At 34.2% G+C, this 14,234-nt stretch overlaps 1 protein-coding gene across 1 annotated transcript; it reads right to left on the minus strand.

The window, feature by feature from the left end:
* Positions 1-6,677: 6,677 nt before the first annotated feature.
* LOC135128272 (probable ATP-dependent RNA helicase Dbp73D) lies at positions 6,678-8,628 on the minus strand. The gene has a single exon (XM_064055172.1). The coding sequence runs from the start codon at positions 8,528-8,530 to the stop codon at positions 6,734-6,736; it is 1,797 nt and encodes a 598-aa protein (XP_063911242.1). The 5' UTR covers positions 8,531-8,628; the 3' UTR covers positions 6,678-6,733.
* Positions 8,629-14,234: the final 5,606 nt, after the last annotated feature.

The following is a 14,234-nucleotide window of genomic DNA, read 5'->3' on the forward strand; positions in this document are numbered from 1 at the left end:
CGAGAAATGTTAATTACGTTAGTAAAAAATTCTAAATTTTTCAAAACTGCTGAAAATACAATCTACTTACCATCTATTGCCTTCATGGCAGGATATATGTATTAAAAAAAAATGGAATCAACAATTTCAGTGTCTAGGTCCAGTTGTGAAATTTTATATGTTGTGGTGACCGAATTTGAATTAAAATTTCGTGCTGAAAAAAATTAACAGCGGCGTAAAATCGCATTCGAATAATTTGAATTTGAAAAAAAAAATCAATCAAGAAAATCGTTAAACATAGGCAACCAGGTGCACGTTTAGTTCTTTTTCTGGTAGTTGGTAGTTCGACTGGCAGTTTTAGTTAGAGGGTTGGTCGAAAATTGTTACTTGGTAGAGAGCTGAGAGGCTTCACTGAGTGTTGTGCGGTGTAAGAGAAACCACGTGGTGAGTTAGCTAAGTTAAGTCGAGTTGTTGGTTTGGTAGTTAATAAAAATTGGTCGAAAGTTGTTTCAACAGAACTTCCCTCACTCACTTCAAAGCATTCGGTTTTATAGTTCCTGATTAAATCAATAAAATAAATTCACGCATTCATTAATTTTTTTTGGTCACTCTGTATATGCATATCCAAAAAATATGAATGGAGTGATATATCACCAAAAGATACTCATCATATTTGGACATTTTAGATAGGATTTATTGAGCAGAATTTTGGGGTGACTAAATATATTGTGATTAAAATTATATCATGCTTATCATAACTGTAAACCATCTGCAAGATTTCAAAGCTATCGGTTTTGTAGATTCCAAATTAAATGTCAAAATATTGTTTCCTAATTTTGATTTTTTTCCGAAAATCTGGACGTTTCGGGTAAAATCTCAATTCGGAGTCATAAACTACATGTGTAAGACTATGCTTTTGATACAATTTAAAACCGAATTATTATGTACAATTTTGAAGTGACGTCATCACATTAGTGGTGGGGATGATTAGACAAATTTTGGTTAGCGTTTTACCATCTGCATGATGTACCTAATATAAATACAAAATTTGACAACAATCCACCCATTACATTCGGAGATTATCTGTCTAATAAAAATCCGGGACGGCAGACAGACGGACAGACGGACGGACAGACAGACGGACAGACGGAAACGGGAGACCTATTTCTTCGTCTTCTAGGGGTCATGAAACATCGTGAAAATGTAAAAGTAGAGAGTCGGCCGACGGATTCGATTACTGAACTATCGAATAATTGGAAATATAGAAAATTTCAGTAATTAAAAGATAAAGAAGTCGAAAATTGAAAAATTGCCACATTTGCAAAAATCAGTTTTATCTTAGCAGATAGTAGTACCGCCCACCCACCCTCTCTTTTCTTAGAAGGTATGTTATCTGCCAAAATCACTCTTATCTTAGCAAGTATTGATGATTAACTTTTACAAAAAATGTTCAACGCAGTTTTGCGATGTTTCAGTTTTTCAGTTTGGGGTTTTCCAATTCCTAGATTGTTCGTTTTTCAACTTTTCGATTTTTTAGACGCTCGATTTTTTTATTTTTCTAAAGATTGAACAAATCTAAAAACTGACAAATCGAAAATTTGAAAAATATGTAATATTGGAAAAACCGAAAATTCGAAGGATCGATAAATCGAGAAACTGAAAAATTGAAAGATCGAATTGTTGAAAAATTAAGAAATTTAAAAATAAAAAAATTGGTCTAAAGAGTTTAGACAGTACTTCCCTCGCTGTCGGAAACTTGACGACTGCATGGCTATTGTGTTTTTTTCTCATTACATTTTTGTAGTGGGAATTTAAAATTGCGATGACGTCATCAACATTTTTGCAAGGACACGGATATCAGTTGGGATAGATGTAGTGTAATACTAAGAATAAAATTATTGTATTCCCAAATTTTCGGGAAAATGAATTGGGTCGTTTTGAATATTGATTTTTTATAATCAATAAAATAACGAAACAATTTACTCACGTATACGGCAACTGAAAATCGTTTATGTATAAACATTCTTAATTTAAGATGACAAGCGTAACAGCATACGTGAGAGCCAAACAGAGAAACTGTAAACAAAACGACCATCGGTTTTATTGCTTCGACTTCCGCTTATTATATAAAACATTGGGTTTTATTTTAATTCTTGACGGTGAAATTCAGAATTGGTTGATTATAAACATGTCTATTTCACATTCGCGAAACCAAGTGAACAAATGCAGGTCTGTAATGTTAAAGTCGATGTAAATAAGCGTGCTACCCTTATGTTTCAACCGAGTTTTTCCTTTAACAAATTTTGTGCCTACCAAATTGGGTTGGTTGGGGTGTAATACTAATAATAAGTATGTATGTAACTGTTTATTTCTTTCCCATTCGGGACTTGAAAGAAGTCCGGTTTACATTTTTCCCTTAATATATCTATATATGTACAAATATATATCAATTAAACATATTTTAACTTAAACTAATATTCTTTCTCGAAATGCTTCCTTATTTTCGTTTCTTTTCTAATATCATTTTCATCCATTCCAGACCATCACCTGTTTCGTTCAATAGCTCATTCCTATCTTTCTCGACTTCCCGTAACTCTTCACAATCCTTTAGCCAGTGTTCAATCGTCTCCGGAAATTCCCTACATAATCCGCATCTTCTATCCTCTTCCTCTTTCCAGTAACAGTTTTCTCCTTCTTCATTTCCCACCCTAAATCTGGCTATTGTCTTTCTGTCTTCATTCTTTCTCCCTCTTATTAGATACTCCGGTAATTTTAGACCTCCTATTATTTCTCCATATTTTGGATTATATCTGGACTCTGCTATTTTTTTCCTTTGCTCTTTTCTTTGTAACTCTTCATCTAGATTTAAAATTTCCTTCCTGGGCTCAATACTAATAATAAGTGTTGCCTTTAATTTAATCAATAAAATAAATTGACTTCATTAATTTTTTTTGAACCACCTCTTAAGAAAATCTAAAAAATATGAATGGAATGATAAATCACTAGTACAAACTCATCATATTTTTTGCATTTTAGATAGGATTTATTCAGCAAAATTTAAGGGTGACGTCATCAATTTTTTTAGGAGGGATGAACAAATACATTTTGAACAAAAGTTTACCATGCTTATAATAACTTTAAAATATTCCCAAGATTTCAAAGCATTCGGTTTTGTAATTCCTGATTAAATCGATAAAATAAATTCACGCCTTCATTAATTTTTTTGAGTCACCCTGCATATGCAAATCCAAAAATATGAATGGAATGATAAATCACAAGTACAGACTCATCATATTTTGTACATTTTAGATACGATTTATTCGGCAAACTTTTGAGCTGACGTCATCAGTTTTTTGTAGAAGATAACCAAATATATTTTGACTAAAAATTTATTATGCTCTTTATAACCTTAAAATATCTGCAAGATTTCAAAGCATTCGGTTTTGTTGTTCCTGATTAAATCAATAAAATAAATTTACGCATTCATTAATTTTTTTGAGTCACCCTGTATATGCAAATCAAAAAAATTTGAATGGAATGATAAATCACAAGAAGAGACTCACCATATTTTGTACATTTTAGATAGGATTTATTCAGCAAAATTTTGTGGTGACGTCATCAATTTTTTAGGGGGGACGACCAAATACGTCTTGATCAAAAATTTACCATGCTTATGATAATTTTAAAATATCTTCAAGATTTCGAAGCATTCGGTTTTGTAGTTCCTGAGTAAATCAGTAAAATAAATTTACGCTTTCATTTATTTTCTTGAATCACCCTGTATATGCAAATCCAAAAAATATGAATGGAGTGATAGATCACAAGTACAGACTGATCATATTTTGTACATTTTAGATATGATTTATTCGGCAAATTTTCGAGCTGACGTCATCAAGTTTTTGGAGGGGATAAGCAAATATATTTTGACCAAACATTTATTATGCTCTTTATAACCTTAAAACATCTGCAAGATGTCAGAGCATTCCGTTTTGTAGTTCCTGATTAAATCAATAAAATATATTTACGCATTCGTTAATTTTTTCAGTCACTTTGTATATGCAAATCCAAAAAATATGAATGGAGTGATAAATGACAAGTACAGGCTCATCATATTTTGTACATTTTAGATATGATTTATTCGGCAAACTTTCGAGCTGACGTCATCAAGTTTTTGGAGGGGATAAGCAAATATATTTTGACTAAACATTTATTATGCTCTTTATGACCTTAAAACATCTGCAAGATTTCAGAGCATTCGGTTTTGTAGTTCCTGATTAAATCAATAAAATATATTTACGCATTCATTAATTTTTTTGAGTCACCCTGTATATGCAAATCCAAAAAATATGAATGGAGTGATAGATCACAAGTACAGACTCATCATATTTTGTACATTTTAGATATGATTTATTCCACAAACTTTTGAGCTGACGTCATCAAGTTTTTGGAGGGGATAAGCAAATATTTTTTGACTAAAGATTTATGATGCTCTTTATAGCCTTAAAACATCTGCAACATTTCAAAGCATTCTGGTTAGCAGATTAAAAACTAAATTTCAAAATGTTGTTTTATAATTTTGATTTTTTTTCCAAAAATCTGGACGTTTCGGGTGAAAAGTCGATTCAGAGTTGTAAACTACATGTGTAGGACTATGTTATTTTATACAATTGAAAACCCATTTACTATGTACAATTTTGAAGTGACGTCATCGCATTAGTGGTGGGGATGATTAGACAAATTTTGGTTAGCGTTTTACCATCTACATGATATTCTTAATATAAGTACAAAATTTCACAACAATCGGTCGAGTACTTTCGGAGATTATCTGTCTAATAAAAATCCGGGACGGCAGACGGACGGACAGACGGACGGACAGACGGACAGACGGACAGACATACGGAAATGGGAGACCTATTTCTTCGTCTTCTAGGGGTCATGAAAGATCGAGAAAACGTAAAAGTAGAGAGTCGGCCGACGGACTCAATTACAATACTTCCTTTGCTTACGCTCGGGAAGTAAAAATTTGAATGCAGTGATAACTCACAAGTAAAAACTCATGATATTTTGCACATTTCGAGTAGATTTAGGAATTTAACTCATTACTATGGAAATTTGCAATTTAACACATTTAAATTTCAAGTTTTTACAAGATTAATGGGGGCAAAATCAGTTTTATCTTAGCAAGTACTAGCCCTGCCCACCCACCCTTTACTTTCGTAGCGGGTATGTCTGCCAAAATCAGTCTTATCTTACCAAGTACTAGCCCCGCCCACCCGCCTCCTATTTTCTCAGAGGATTTGTCATCTGCCAAAATCAGTCTTATCTTACCAAGAACTACTACTGCTTACGCTCGGGAAGTAAAAGAGAGGAAGCCTTTGTTTAACGGCAATTAATCGTAACGACGACGACGCCACGGTTTCCCCAACACGCGTAGCTAATTCTTGCGGCTTTCTAATCGGAAACATGTGAATTTTCGACCGACGCTAACATGTGGTGGAAATTTGTTTTATTGTTTGTAAATTCACAGTTCATGTTAGGATTTTAATCGTTAACTATAAGTCTAACACAATTTTAGCAGTCCTGAAATTTGTTCAGCTAAAGTATGTGCTAGAAGATTTAGATTTTTAAAATTAACCTCTTTCCACTCTGGGAAAAGTACCGTGAAAGTGCAGAGCTACATCACCGACATATTTTCTCGCAGCGTGAAAAATTCATTACCGAGAAGCAACGCCGGAGATATTTTGTGTTGTTTATTTCAAGGTACCATTTAACAATTATAAATTCTTTATTTTACTTGTTGATAAAGTGTGGCATAATTTAACATCAGGCAAATTCTTTGTTCTGGCAGCGGCCATGTTGAAAGGGTATTTAAAAACCGAGCACATGTTTTGAACTGTAAAATCTCGTTAAACAAATTCACAACATTGTGGGTTATGGGGGACGTGTATTTTATCCCTTGGATTTAGACCATTATTTGCACAACGCCACCGGATTGATCGCATTTCTGGGAAACATATTTTTGGCGCATTTTTTGAACGACGCATTGTCCAAAAACGATGGCCCACAATAGCGCTGAATAACTTCACTTTTAAAAATTACCCAATAACTCAAATGGACATAAAAGATTAATCTAATAAAAATTAAATTTGTTAGATTTGCAATTTTTTTTGCAAATTTATTGCTCTTTTAACACTTTGACACTTGTCCAGTTGTAGTTTAATATCACAGTTATAAGAATTGAACATATAAATGGAACTGGTTAAATAACACAAACACGTGGTGGAAGCGGAGTGCGCGGTTCCTAGTCGAGCTGGCGGGATTTATCGCGCCATTTGCACAAAGGACGCAGGTTAAAACACAAGTTTGGGGCGGTCGGGATGACGTGACGCTGTCGACTTGACCCAATAGTCGACACCTAACCCTTAGCATCCAGATTTTTGGAAAAAAAAAATCAACATTGTATAACAACATTTTGTAATTTAATTTGAAACTGCAAAAATTGGATGCTGTGAAATCATGAAGATATTAGGATTGTTTCGTGTTCGTTCCTCTGCGTTGAGGATACAAAATCACCCAAATTTCATTTTCTTTTAACCGCTGACGCTCGTAATCTGAACGTGCTAAAAGTCGAATTCGGGCGAAGTATAAACATAAACAGACGAAGTTAAGCATATACTGAGAAATTGAGAATGTCTGTATAAGTAGCAAAAATTTATTAAAAAATATATACACATAATCAGTTTTTTTAATAAACCTATTCCGCACTCTTTGCTTGATTCACTTTCGTCTTTCTCTTCTTCACCGCCTTCTTCTTCAAAATCACACTATTCCTCCCTTCCTTCTCCTCCTTGCCCACCGTCTCCTTCAACTTACTCAACGCCTTCTTATACTTCTTCCCCAAGGTTTCTAACTCCTCCTCGTCAACTTTAACCTCGTCGATCTCCTTCTTCAACAAAGTCTTGAAAGCCGTCAGTTGTTCATTATGTACAAGCGTCACAGCCAACCCTGACTCCCCCGCTCGCGCCGTCCTCCCCACCCTGTGTATATACGTCTTCAAGTACTTAGGGGCTGAATACGACACCACGCACCGCACCCCCGCCAAATCAATCCCTCTAGCCAGAAAATCAGTACAAATAAGCACATCAATCTCCCCTTTCGTAAAACTCGCGATCAACCCATCCCGACTTTTCCCCCTCAAACTCGACGACACCTCTTCGACTTTTAGCTTCGACTTGAACAACCCCTGGAGGAGGATTTTCAACCGGTGCGTGGTTTCCACGGAATGCGTGAACACAATCGTCTTCGTCAAACCCTCGCGCTTGATAAACGTGTACAAAACCAGAGGTTTCAAGTCCTTGGAACATAGGACGTATTTTTCGGTAAGTTCGTGCGGTGTGGTGTACTTCCCCCCAGAATCTTCCGCGTGGTTGCTGTCAACCACGCAACTGAACAACTTTGGTTGAAACAAAGACAACTTTTCGATTTTTTCGGGGTCTTGGGTCAGCGTGGCCGAAAATAGAAGCTTCTGGGGGGACCTCTGCTTCTGCAAAGTACACAAATTGAGGACTTTGCGGTTTTGTACCCTCGATATGTGTTTCTCTAAGTGGTATAACCAGTCGTCTTGGACGGTCTCCAGAACGCGGTCTGCTTCGTCGATTATGAGGAACTCGAGCGAGGAGAGGGTGAAGCCTTCGGTGGATTTTAAATGACCGACGAGTCGGCCTGCCGTACACACGAGAACGTCAATTTTGCTAACGTAGCCGAACGACGGACTGACATAACCTAGTTGTTTTTGTTCTATGGTGAAGAGGTGCTTGCCGGTAATGAGCCCCACTTCAAGCGCGGTGTCTTGTGTGTACTGCTTGAAACTTTTAAACACTTGTTCAGCTAAATCTTGAGTTGGGAGAAGCACCAAAGCGCGGATTTTTCTGGTGGTGTGTTTTTTCAAAGCTTGGATTACAGGAAGCACGAAAGCTAGAGTCTTTCCACTGCCTGTGGGGGCTGAAACACATATGTCTCTAGGGAACATAATGTCTGTTTCTTTCTGACTTTGTAAAAGATAAGGAATGACTTCTGCTTGAACCGGGAAAAAATATTTTATACCATTTGACTTCAACTGGTTTCGTATTGACTTGTCCAGTTGTTTCATTTTCGACACTTTTGCTGTTAGAGTTTGTAAGTCGGAAGAAATAACTGCAGGGTTTGTAAGCCATTGTGGTAAGACTCTATTGGCTTTAGTTTTTTTCGTGCTCGTAGTGGCACCCAATATCGTAAAACTACTTAAATCGACGTTTGGCTCAGCCGGTTTTTGTACTTTCGTACGAGGTTCTTCGGTCGGTTCGTACTCTTGACTGTCAATTTGTGGGTCTGTTTGGGGTTTCTCTTCCGGTTTTAGGGTCCGTCGTTTCTCCTTTTCTCTTTCTCGTTGTCGTATTCGTTGCTGCTTTTTTCGTTCCACTCGTTTCAAGATTTTGTCGAGCTTCTCCTTTTCTTCTTCTTTCGTGATTTCGGGTTTTTCTTCGCCGTGTCTGTTTATCACGAACAGCTCCATTTTATAACCTCACTAACTCTAACTACCTCGTGCAAATTTGAGGTTAGATCACAATTTTAGTGACAAGTTTGACGTTTACGTCAACACTCGGAAGTGGCTGAGATCGCTTGGACGGGACCTCAGACCATTAAGCAAATAGAAAGACGTTCAAAAACCACTACGATTTAATGTGGCGATTACAGCGCTGCTCGAGCTCCTGCATGAATTAAATCCACTGATTACTAGATTATAATTACTATAGTAGTAATTTTATTTTTAATTACAATTTTAATTCTATAAAAATGAAACTAAATTCAGTAATGAAAAACATATATTTGATAACAATGACAAAATTACAAAACAACTCTCAAAGAAAAACAATTTCATTTCGAAATACCTACAAAAAATAATTTAATTACAAACTGCTTAAAAAAAACTCTTGAAACTACGGGTAGGTGTTAATTTTAAAACCTATTTGAATTATTAATTCTTCTACGATTATGTACTTCAAATTGTTTTTGCAGATTGGTCAATTTTTTATTTATTATTAGACGCACTGCCAAATTAATAATTTCCGTTCTTAAATCAGCAATATGAATGTCACAGTTAATCCAAGTAAAGTTAATTGTTGCTGTTATATGTTCTTTTAAATTTCTTGCAATATTTGGAACTTCTCCAAAATTATCTAAAAAGAAGACTATGGTATCGTAAATCTCAGCTAAGCATGTTACAAATTCTTTTGTAGCATATTTCAACCTTAATTTTTGATCCTGTTCTTTGTAAAGAGTGAAAATATGATGTTCTTCGGTTTTTTGTGCAATTATACAATTTTTACAGTCTTTACATGTGATAGCTTTTAATTTTTTTATTAAAAAGCCACAAACATATGTAATAGCCTGAAGATCATATAAATCTTTAAATGCAGCTCTATTAGTTGAGCTAGAATTTTCTAAATTTACCAACTCATTGATATTTTCTGTAAACTGAAAATTTGTTGGTTTTGATGACGAGGATAAAAATGTTCTAAGATTATCGAGAAGTTTTCCTACATCTTCTTCACAATTCTTACCATATGCTTGATATGCTATCAAATTATTCAAAATACTTGTTTTTAACGCCGATATAAATTGAAAACACGATGGATTACTATTTCCTGAACCGTATTGTCGTATCACTGAAAATAAATTTTCTAGAGGATCCTGATTCAACATTCTTGTTCGCAAAAATTTGAATTCATTTTTTTCACACATCTGCCAAAGAAGTCTAATTCCACGAATTTTATTTAACCAACCTTCTTTAAAGGGCATAGTTGTTTTGAATTGACCACGTACTTCGTCATAAAATTTCCAACTTTCGATTTTTTTTTCCATTTTATTCCAAAAATCAAAATGACCAGATTTCTTTGTTAAAGCACATCTTAGCTTTGGATTGCAGTGGTTGTTACGCATATTAATTAATACCAGTGGAGTTGAAACTGTCGAATAAATCATTTGCGTCTTTTACAAAGAAAGCCGTTTCGATTGCTTCTGAAGGAATATTTTCTTTTGAATCTATTAGAGTTTCAAGTGCAGCTGCCATACTGGCACTAAGTGTTTTTGCTGCAATTGACACTTTCATCTTTAATAATCTATATCTGTTCACGTAAAGAAAGGGTTCTCGGATTTTATGCAAAGTTTGAAATCTTCGAGTACTATCAAATTGATAAGCTTGTCTCAAATACATAAATTTAGCTTTCTTGGTTTCATCATAATAAATCGTATATTTAAGGAGAGCATTTCTTAATGATTTCAATAAATTTGCAATCCTTTCCATCCGCTAACAATATTAAATACAATTTTAAAAGAGCAAATTTTATAAATTTGTATGATGAATTTATAAACTTAAATTGGTCATTTTTGGATTCTGCAACAGACGTTAATGAGGCACTTAGTCTATTTTATGACAATATTTATAAAAGTATTGATAAGTTTGTACCAAAAGTAAAATGTTACACTTCCAAATATCCCATTTGGTATACTCCTGACATAAAAGCAAACATCAAAATAAAGGAAAGACACAGAAATAAATGGAAGCGCACCAAAAATGAAAGCTATTTATTAGAATTCAATAGACTGCGAGGACTAATCAAAACGCAGATTGCACAAGCATATCAAGCCTTCACGTTACGATCTGAGAACTCATTACTAAGTCAACCAAAGGACTTTTGGCGGTTTATTCGTCTTAAAAATAAGGACACTAGAATTCCTGGAGTTATGAAACATAATAATGATTCATATGATGATCCTCAACAAATTGTAAATTTATTCGCTTCGGAATTCTCAAAAATCTTTGCAAGCTCGTCTTCCTATAAACCAGTAGATGTTCACTCGTATTTACCTCCGGTTATATTGAGTCGTGTTTCTGAAGAAGATGTTTTCAACTTTTTACGTAGACTTGCAAACAAGGAAACCTGTGGTGATGATGTGTTGCCATCTTTTCTTATAAAAGACTGTAGATATGTATTTGCGCGTCCGTTGTCAAAAATTATTAATCTATCTCTACAAACGTCAACATTTCCTAAAATATGGAAGAGAGCTCGTATCGTACCAGTTTTAAAAAGCGGCAATAGGTCGGATGTAAAGAACTACAGGCCAATTGCGATATTATCCATCTTTAGTAAAGTTTATGAACAAATTCTATATGAAGTTATTTATAACAAAATTAGATCTTACATCTCTCCTTTTCAACATGGGTTTATGTCTTCTAGATCTACAGTCACCAATTTGTCATGTATAACTCAAGACATCTGTAAATCTATTGATAGAAATACACAGATAGACGTCATCTATGTGGACTTCTCAAAAGCGTTTGACAGAATTGATCATGATATACTTCTATCAAAACTAAGTGCATTTGGACTATGCCCGCAGCTTTTAAGATTAATGACATCCTATCTCTCAAACCGTTTAAATTATGTTCACTTTAATGGCTTCACATCTTACGAATATGAATCAAAATCTGGAGTCCCTCAAGGATCAAACCTAGGGCCCCTTCTTTTCAACATGTTTATTAATGACTTGGTTATTTCATTTACGTGTAAGACTTTAGCCTATGCAGATGATCTTAAGCTCTTTCATTCAATTGTCCATGATGAAGACATGTTATTGCTACAGGAGAACGTTAACATACTGTTTAACTGGTGTATCCAGAACAAACTTCCTCTTAATTATGACAAATGCTGCTTTGTGTCATACACAAGAAAAATCCACCTAATTAACACACATTATGTACTTAACCACTATCAGTTAGAACGTAAAGAGACGATAAAAGACCTTGGTGTAATCTTTGACAAAAAGCTTACATTTACCAGTCACATTGATATGATTTGCAGATCAGCCAACAAATTACTTGGTTTTATTATGAGAACCTCTAAAACATTTCATGACAGTAACGTGATAAAAAGTTTGTATTATGCATTGGTTCTAAGCAAAATAGAGTATGCTTGTGTAGTCTGGTCTCCACTATATCACTGTTACGAACTTCAGTTGGAAAGGATTCAGAAAACTCTTCTTAAATACATATCATTTAAGACTAATGGAGGTTATCCTGGAAGAGGCACGGATTACACACTTTTGTTAGAAAAACATTCCTTTACATCACTGACAAAAAGACGTAATCAACAAGCAGTGAAATTTTTTTTCAAACTTCTTTCCAATTCTATTGATTGTCAAGACCTGTTAGGCGAAGTCTTCTTTTTAGTGCCAAGAATGGGTTCCCGTTTCTCAGTAAGCTTTTTTGTACCTAGGCCAAGGACCAACGTTCTCAGGAACTCCCCTGTTAGCAGAATGTCGCACCTTGCTAATTGTATTTAACTAGAGCATTTCACTACTGTTTTTCATTTTTCATTTTGTATGTAATACTATGTATTGTATTATAATATATTATATATTTTTAGTTTTAGTTTTAGTTTAATAGCTTTAATTACGCTATTGTTCATTCATAGTAATTTATGTTGTCCTGTAATTGGAGTACCTCTGTTGGGCAATAAAATTTATTATTATTATTATTATTATTAATAAATGGGGACTATCATATAAACATACAATTTTTTTTGAATTTACCTTAAAGTATGGTTCCTTATACTCTACATTTGATTCTTCTTTTAACAAACGTAGAGCCTTTACATTCGAAGTGGCCTGATCACAAACGGTGCATATGACTTTTGCGCCGGCCATATTAAGTTTGCTAATAATTTCTTTAATTATTAGTTTTAATTTTATACTTTTAATAGAGTCCTTAACAAAATAGTACGCTATTGGTTGTTTCCATCCGGAACTAATACCTTGTATCATAAATACTAACGCATGGTTAGCATAATTTTTATTTCGTCCTAAAGATCCCAAATCCTCAAAACCAATAATTTTGTCAGTAGATCTCGAATAGGTTAAATTTGTAGATAAAGACACTTCATCAAACATAAGCTTGCATAATCGATCTCTTGGTTTCAGTTTCTCAATTCTCATTTTTAACTTATCAAATAGTTCGTCATTCACGCCACATTCAAAAGGTATATTTTTCAAAAATTTGTACAAAGTTGTTTTTGACGGAAGTCTGAAAAAATGTTTTAAAAAGCGATAACATTTTGGACCTCTTTTGTACATAGCCAAGGCAAATATTTTATTTTCAGTTGACCATCTAGGAATTTTTTTTTTCATGTTATCAAATTGGGATTTTATGAAGCTTGCACTTACAGAATTGCAATTTTCTTGTAAAATGTTAATTAGATGATTTTGGGGAGCACGTTTTAGAAGATCCAAGTTTTTTTTTGATTTACATAATTTTAAATTTAATCTGTTTATTGCCTGTTTCTGGCGTTTTGTTATTCTAAATAAAGTTTGCTCTCTAGGAGTTAAGTCGTCCACTCTTTTGCATCCTACCTTTTTCAAAACACTGGGTGAATATTTTCTTTTTTTCGGAGTATGTGATATTGTCGTGAGAGTATCACAATGGCGTTTGCGTCTTTGTGAATTTACGCTACCATCATACTCAGATTCCGGAATAGTTCCGACTAAAAAAATAAAAATTTTATAATTTTTTTGTTCACTTTTACTGGAATACCCATCACCATTAGTATTAATCACAGCTTGACTACTGTCCTTAAAAATAGTGGGAATTGCGTATTTATGAAGGTTCGTTTGTGCGGTGCTCGTAAAGTAATTTTTACTGAAATGATCTTCACAAATGTAAGCTTTTTTACAATTAACAACAATTTTTTCTGTGCAGGAGGCATTAATGGTATCTATCCACTTTTGTTTTTGAACTGGAGATTTAGGAAAAATAAAAAAATGTTTATTTTTGTTCTTGTTGATTCCTGTTGCGTATACTGACGGACAATTTGGAACTTTGCATCGATATTTATTAATAATTTTCATTTCCGTTGTATCTGAAGCAAGTAAAACTATATTAATATGACTTAAAAATAGCAGATATAATAGCCACCAAACTTACTACTGAAAACCTTTTGAAAAAATTATAATTTGGCGTTTGAATTTGAATGACGTTAAAGGAGATATTTGTTGACAGTAAACACGATCTATTACGAAATTTACACGAGTATAAGCGAATGAGTGTTTGCTCCAGCCGCTCGCGCAGCGCTAGTGTCGCTTCCTAGACTATACGATTAAATGGCAATGAACTGTCTTCCTATTTGTTTAATGGTCTGTGGACGGGACCAAAAAATGAAAAA

The sequence above is a fragment of the Zophobas morio genome, unplaced genomic scaffold, assembly GCF_036711695.1.
Source record: "Zophobas morio isolate AGI-343-1 ecotype UQ-CSIRO unplaced genomic scaffold, CSIRO_AGI_Zmor_V1 ptg000012l, whole genome shotgun sequence".
Classification (NCBI taxonomy): Eukaryota; Metazoa; Arthropoda; class Insecta; order Coleoptera; family Tenebrionidae; genus Zophobas; species Zophobas morio.

What these genes read in the sequence shown, in the direction of transcription:
- LOC135128272 (XM_064055172.1), bottom strand. Translation starts at nt 8,530, where the DNA reads ATGGAGCTGTTCGTGATAAACAGACACGGCGAAGAAAAACCCGAAATC.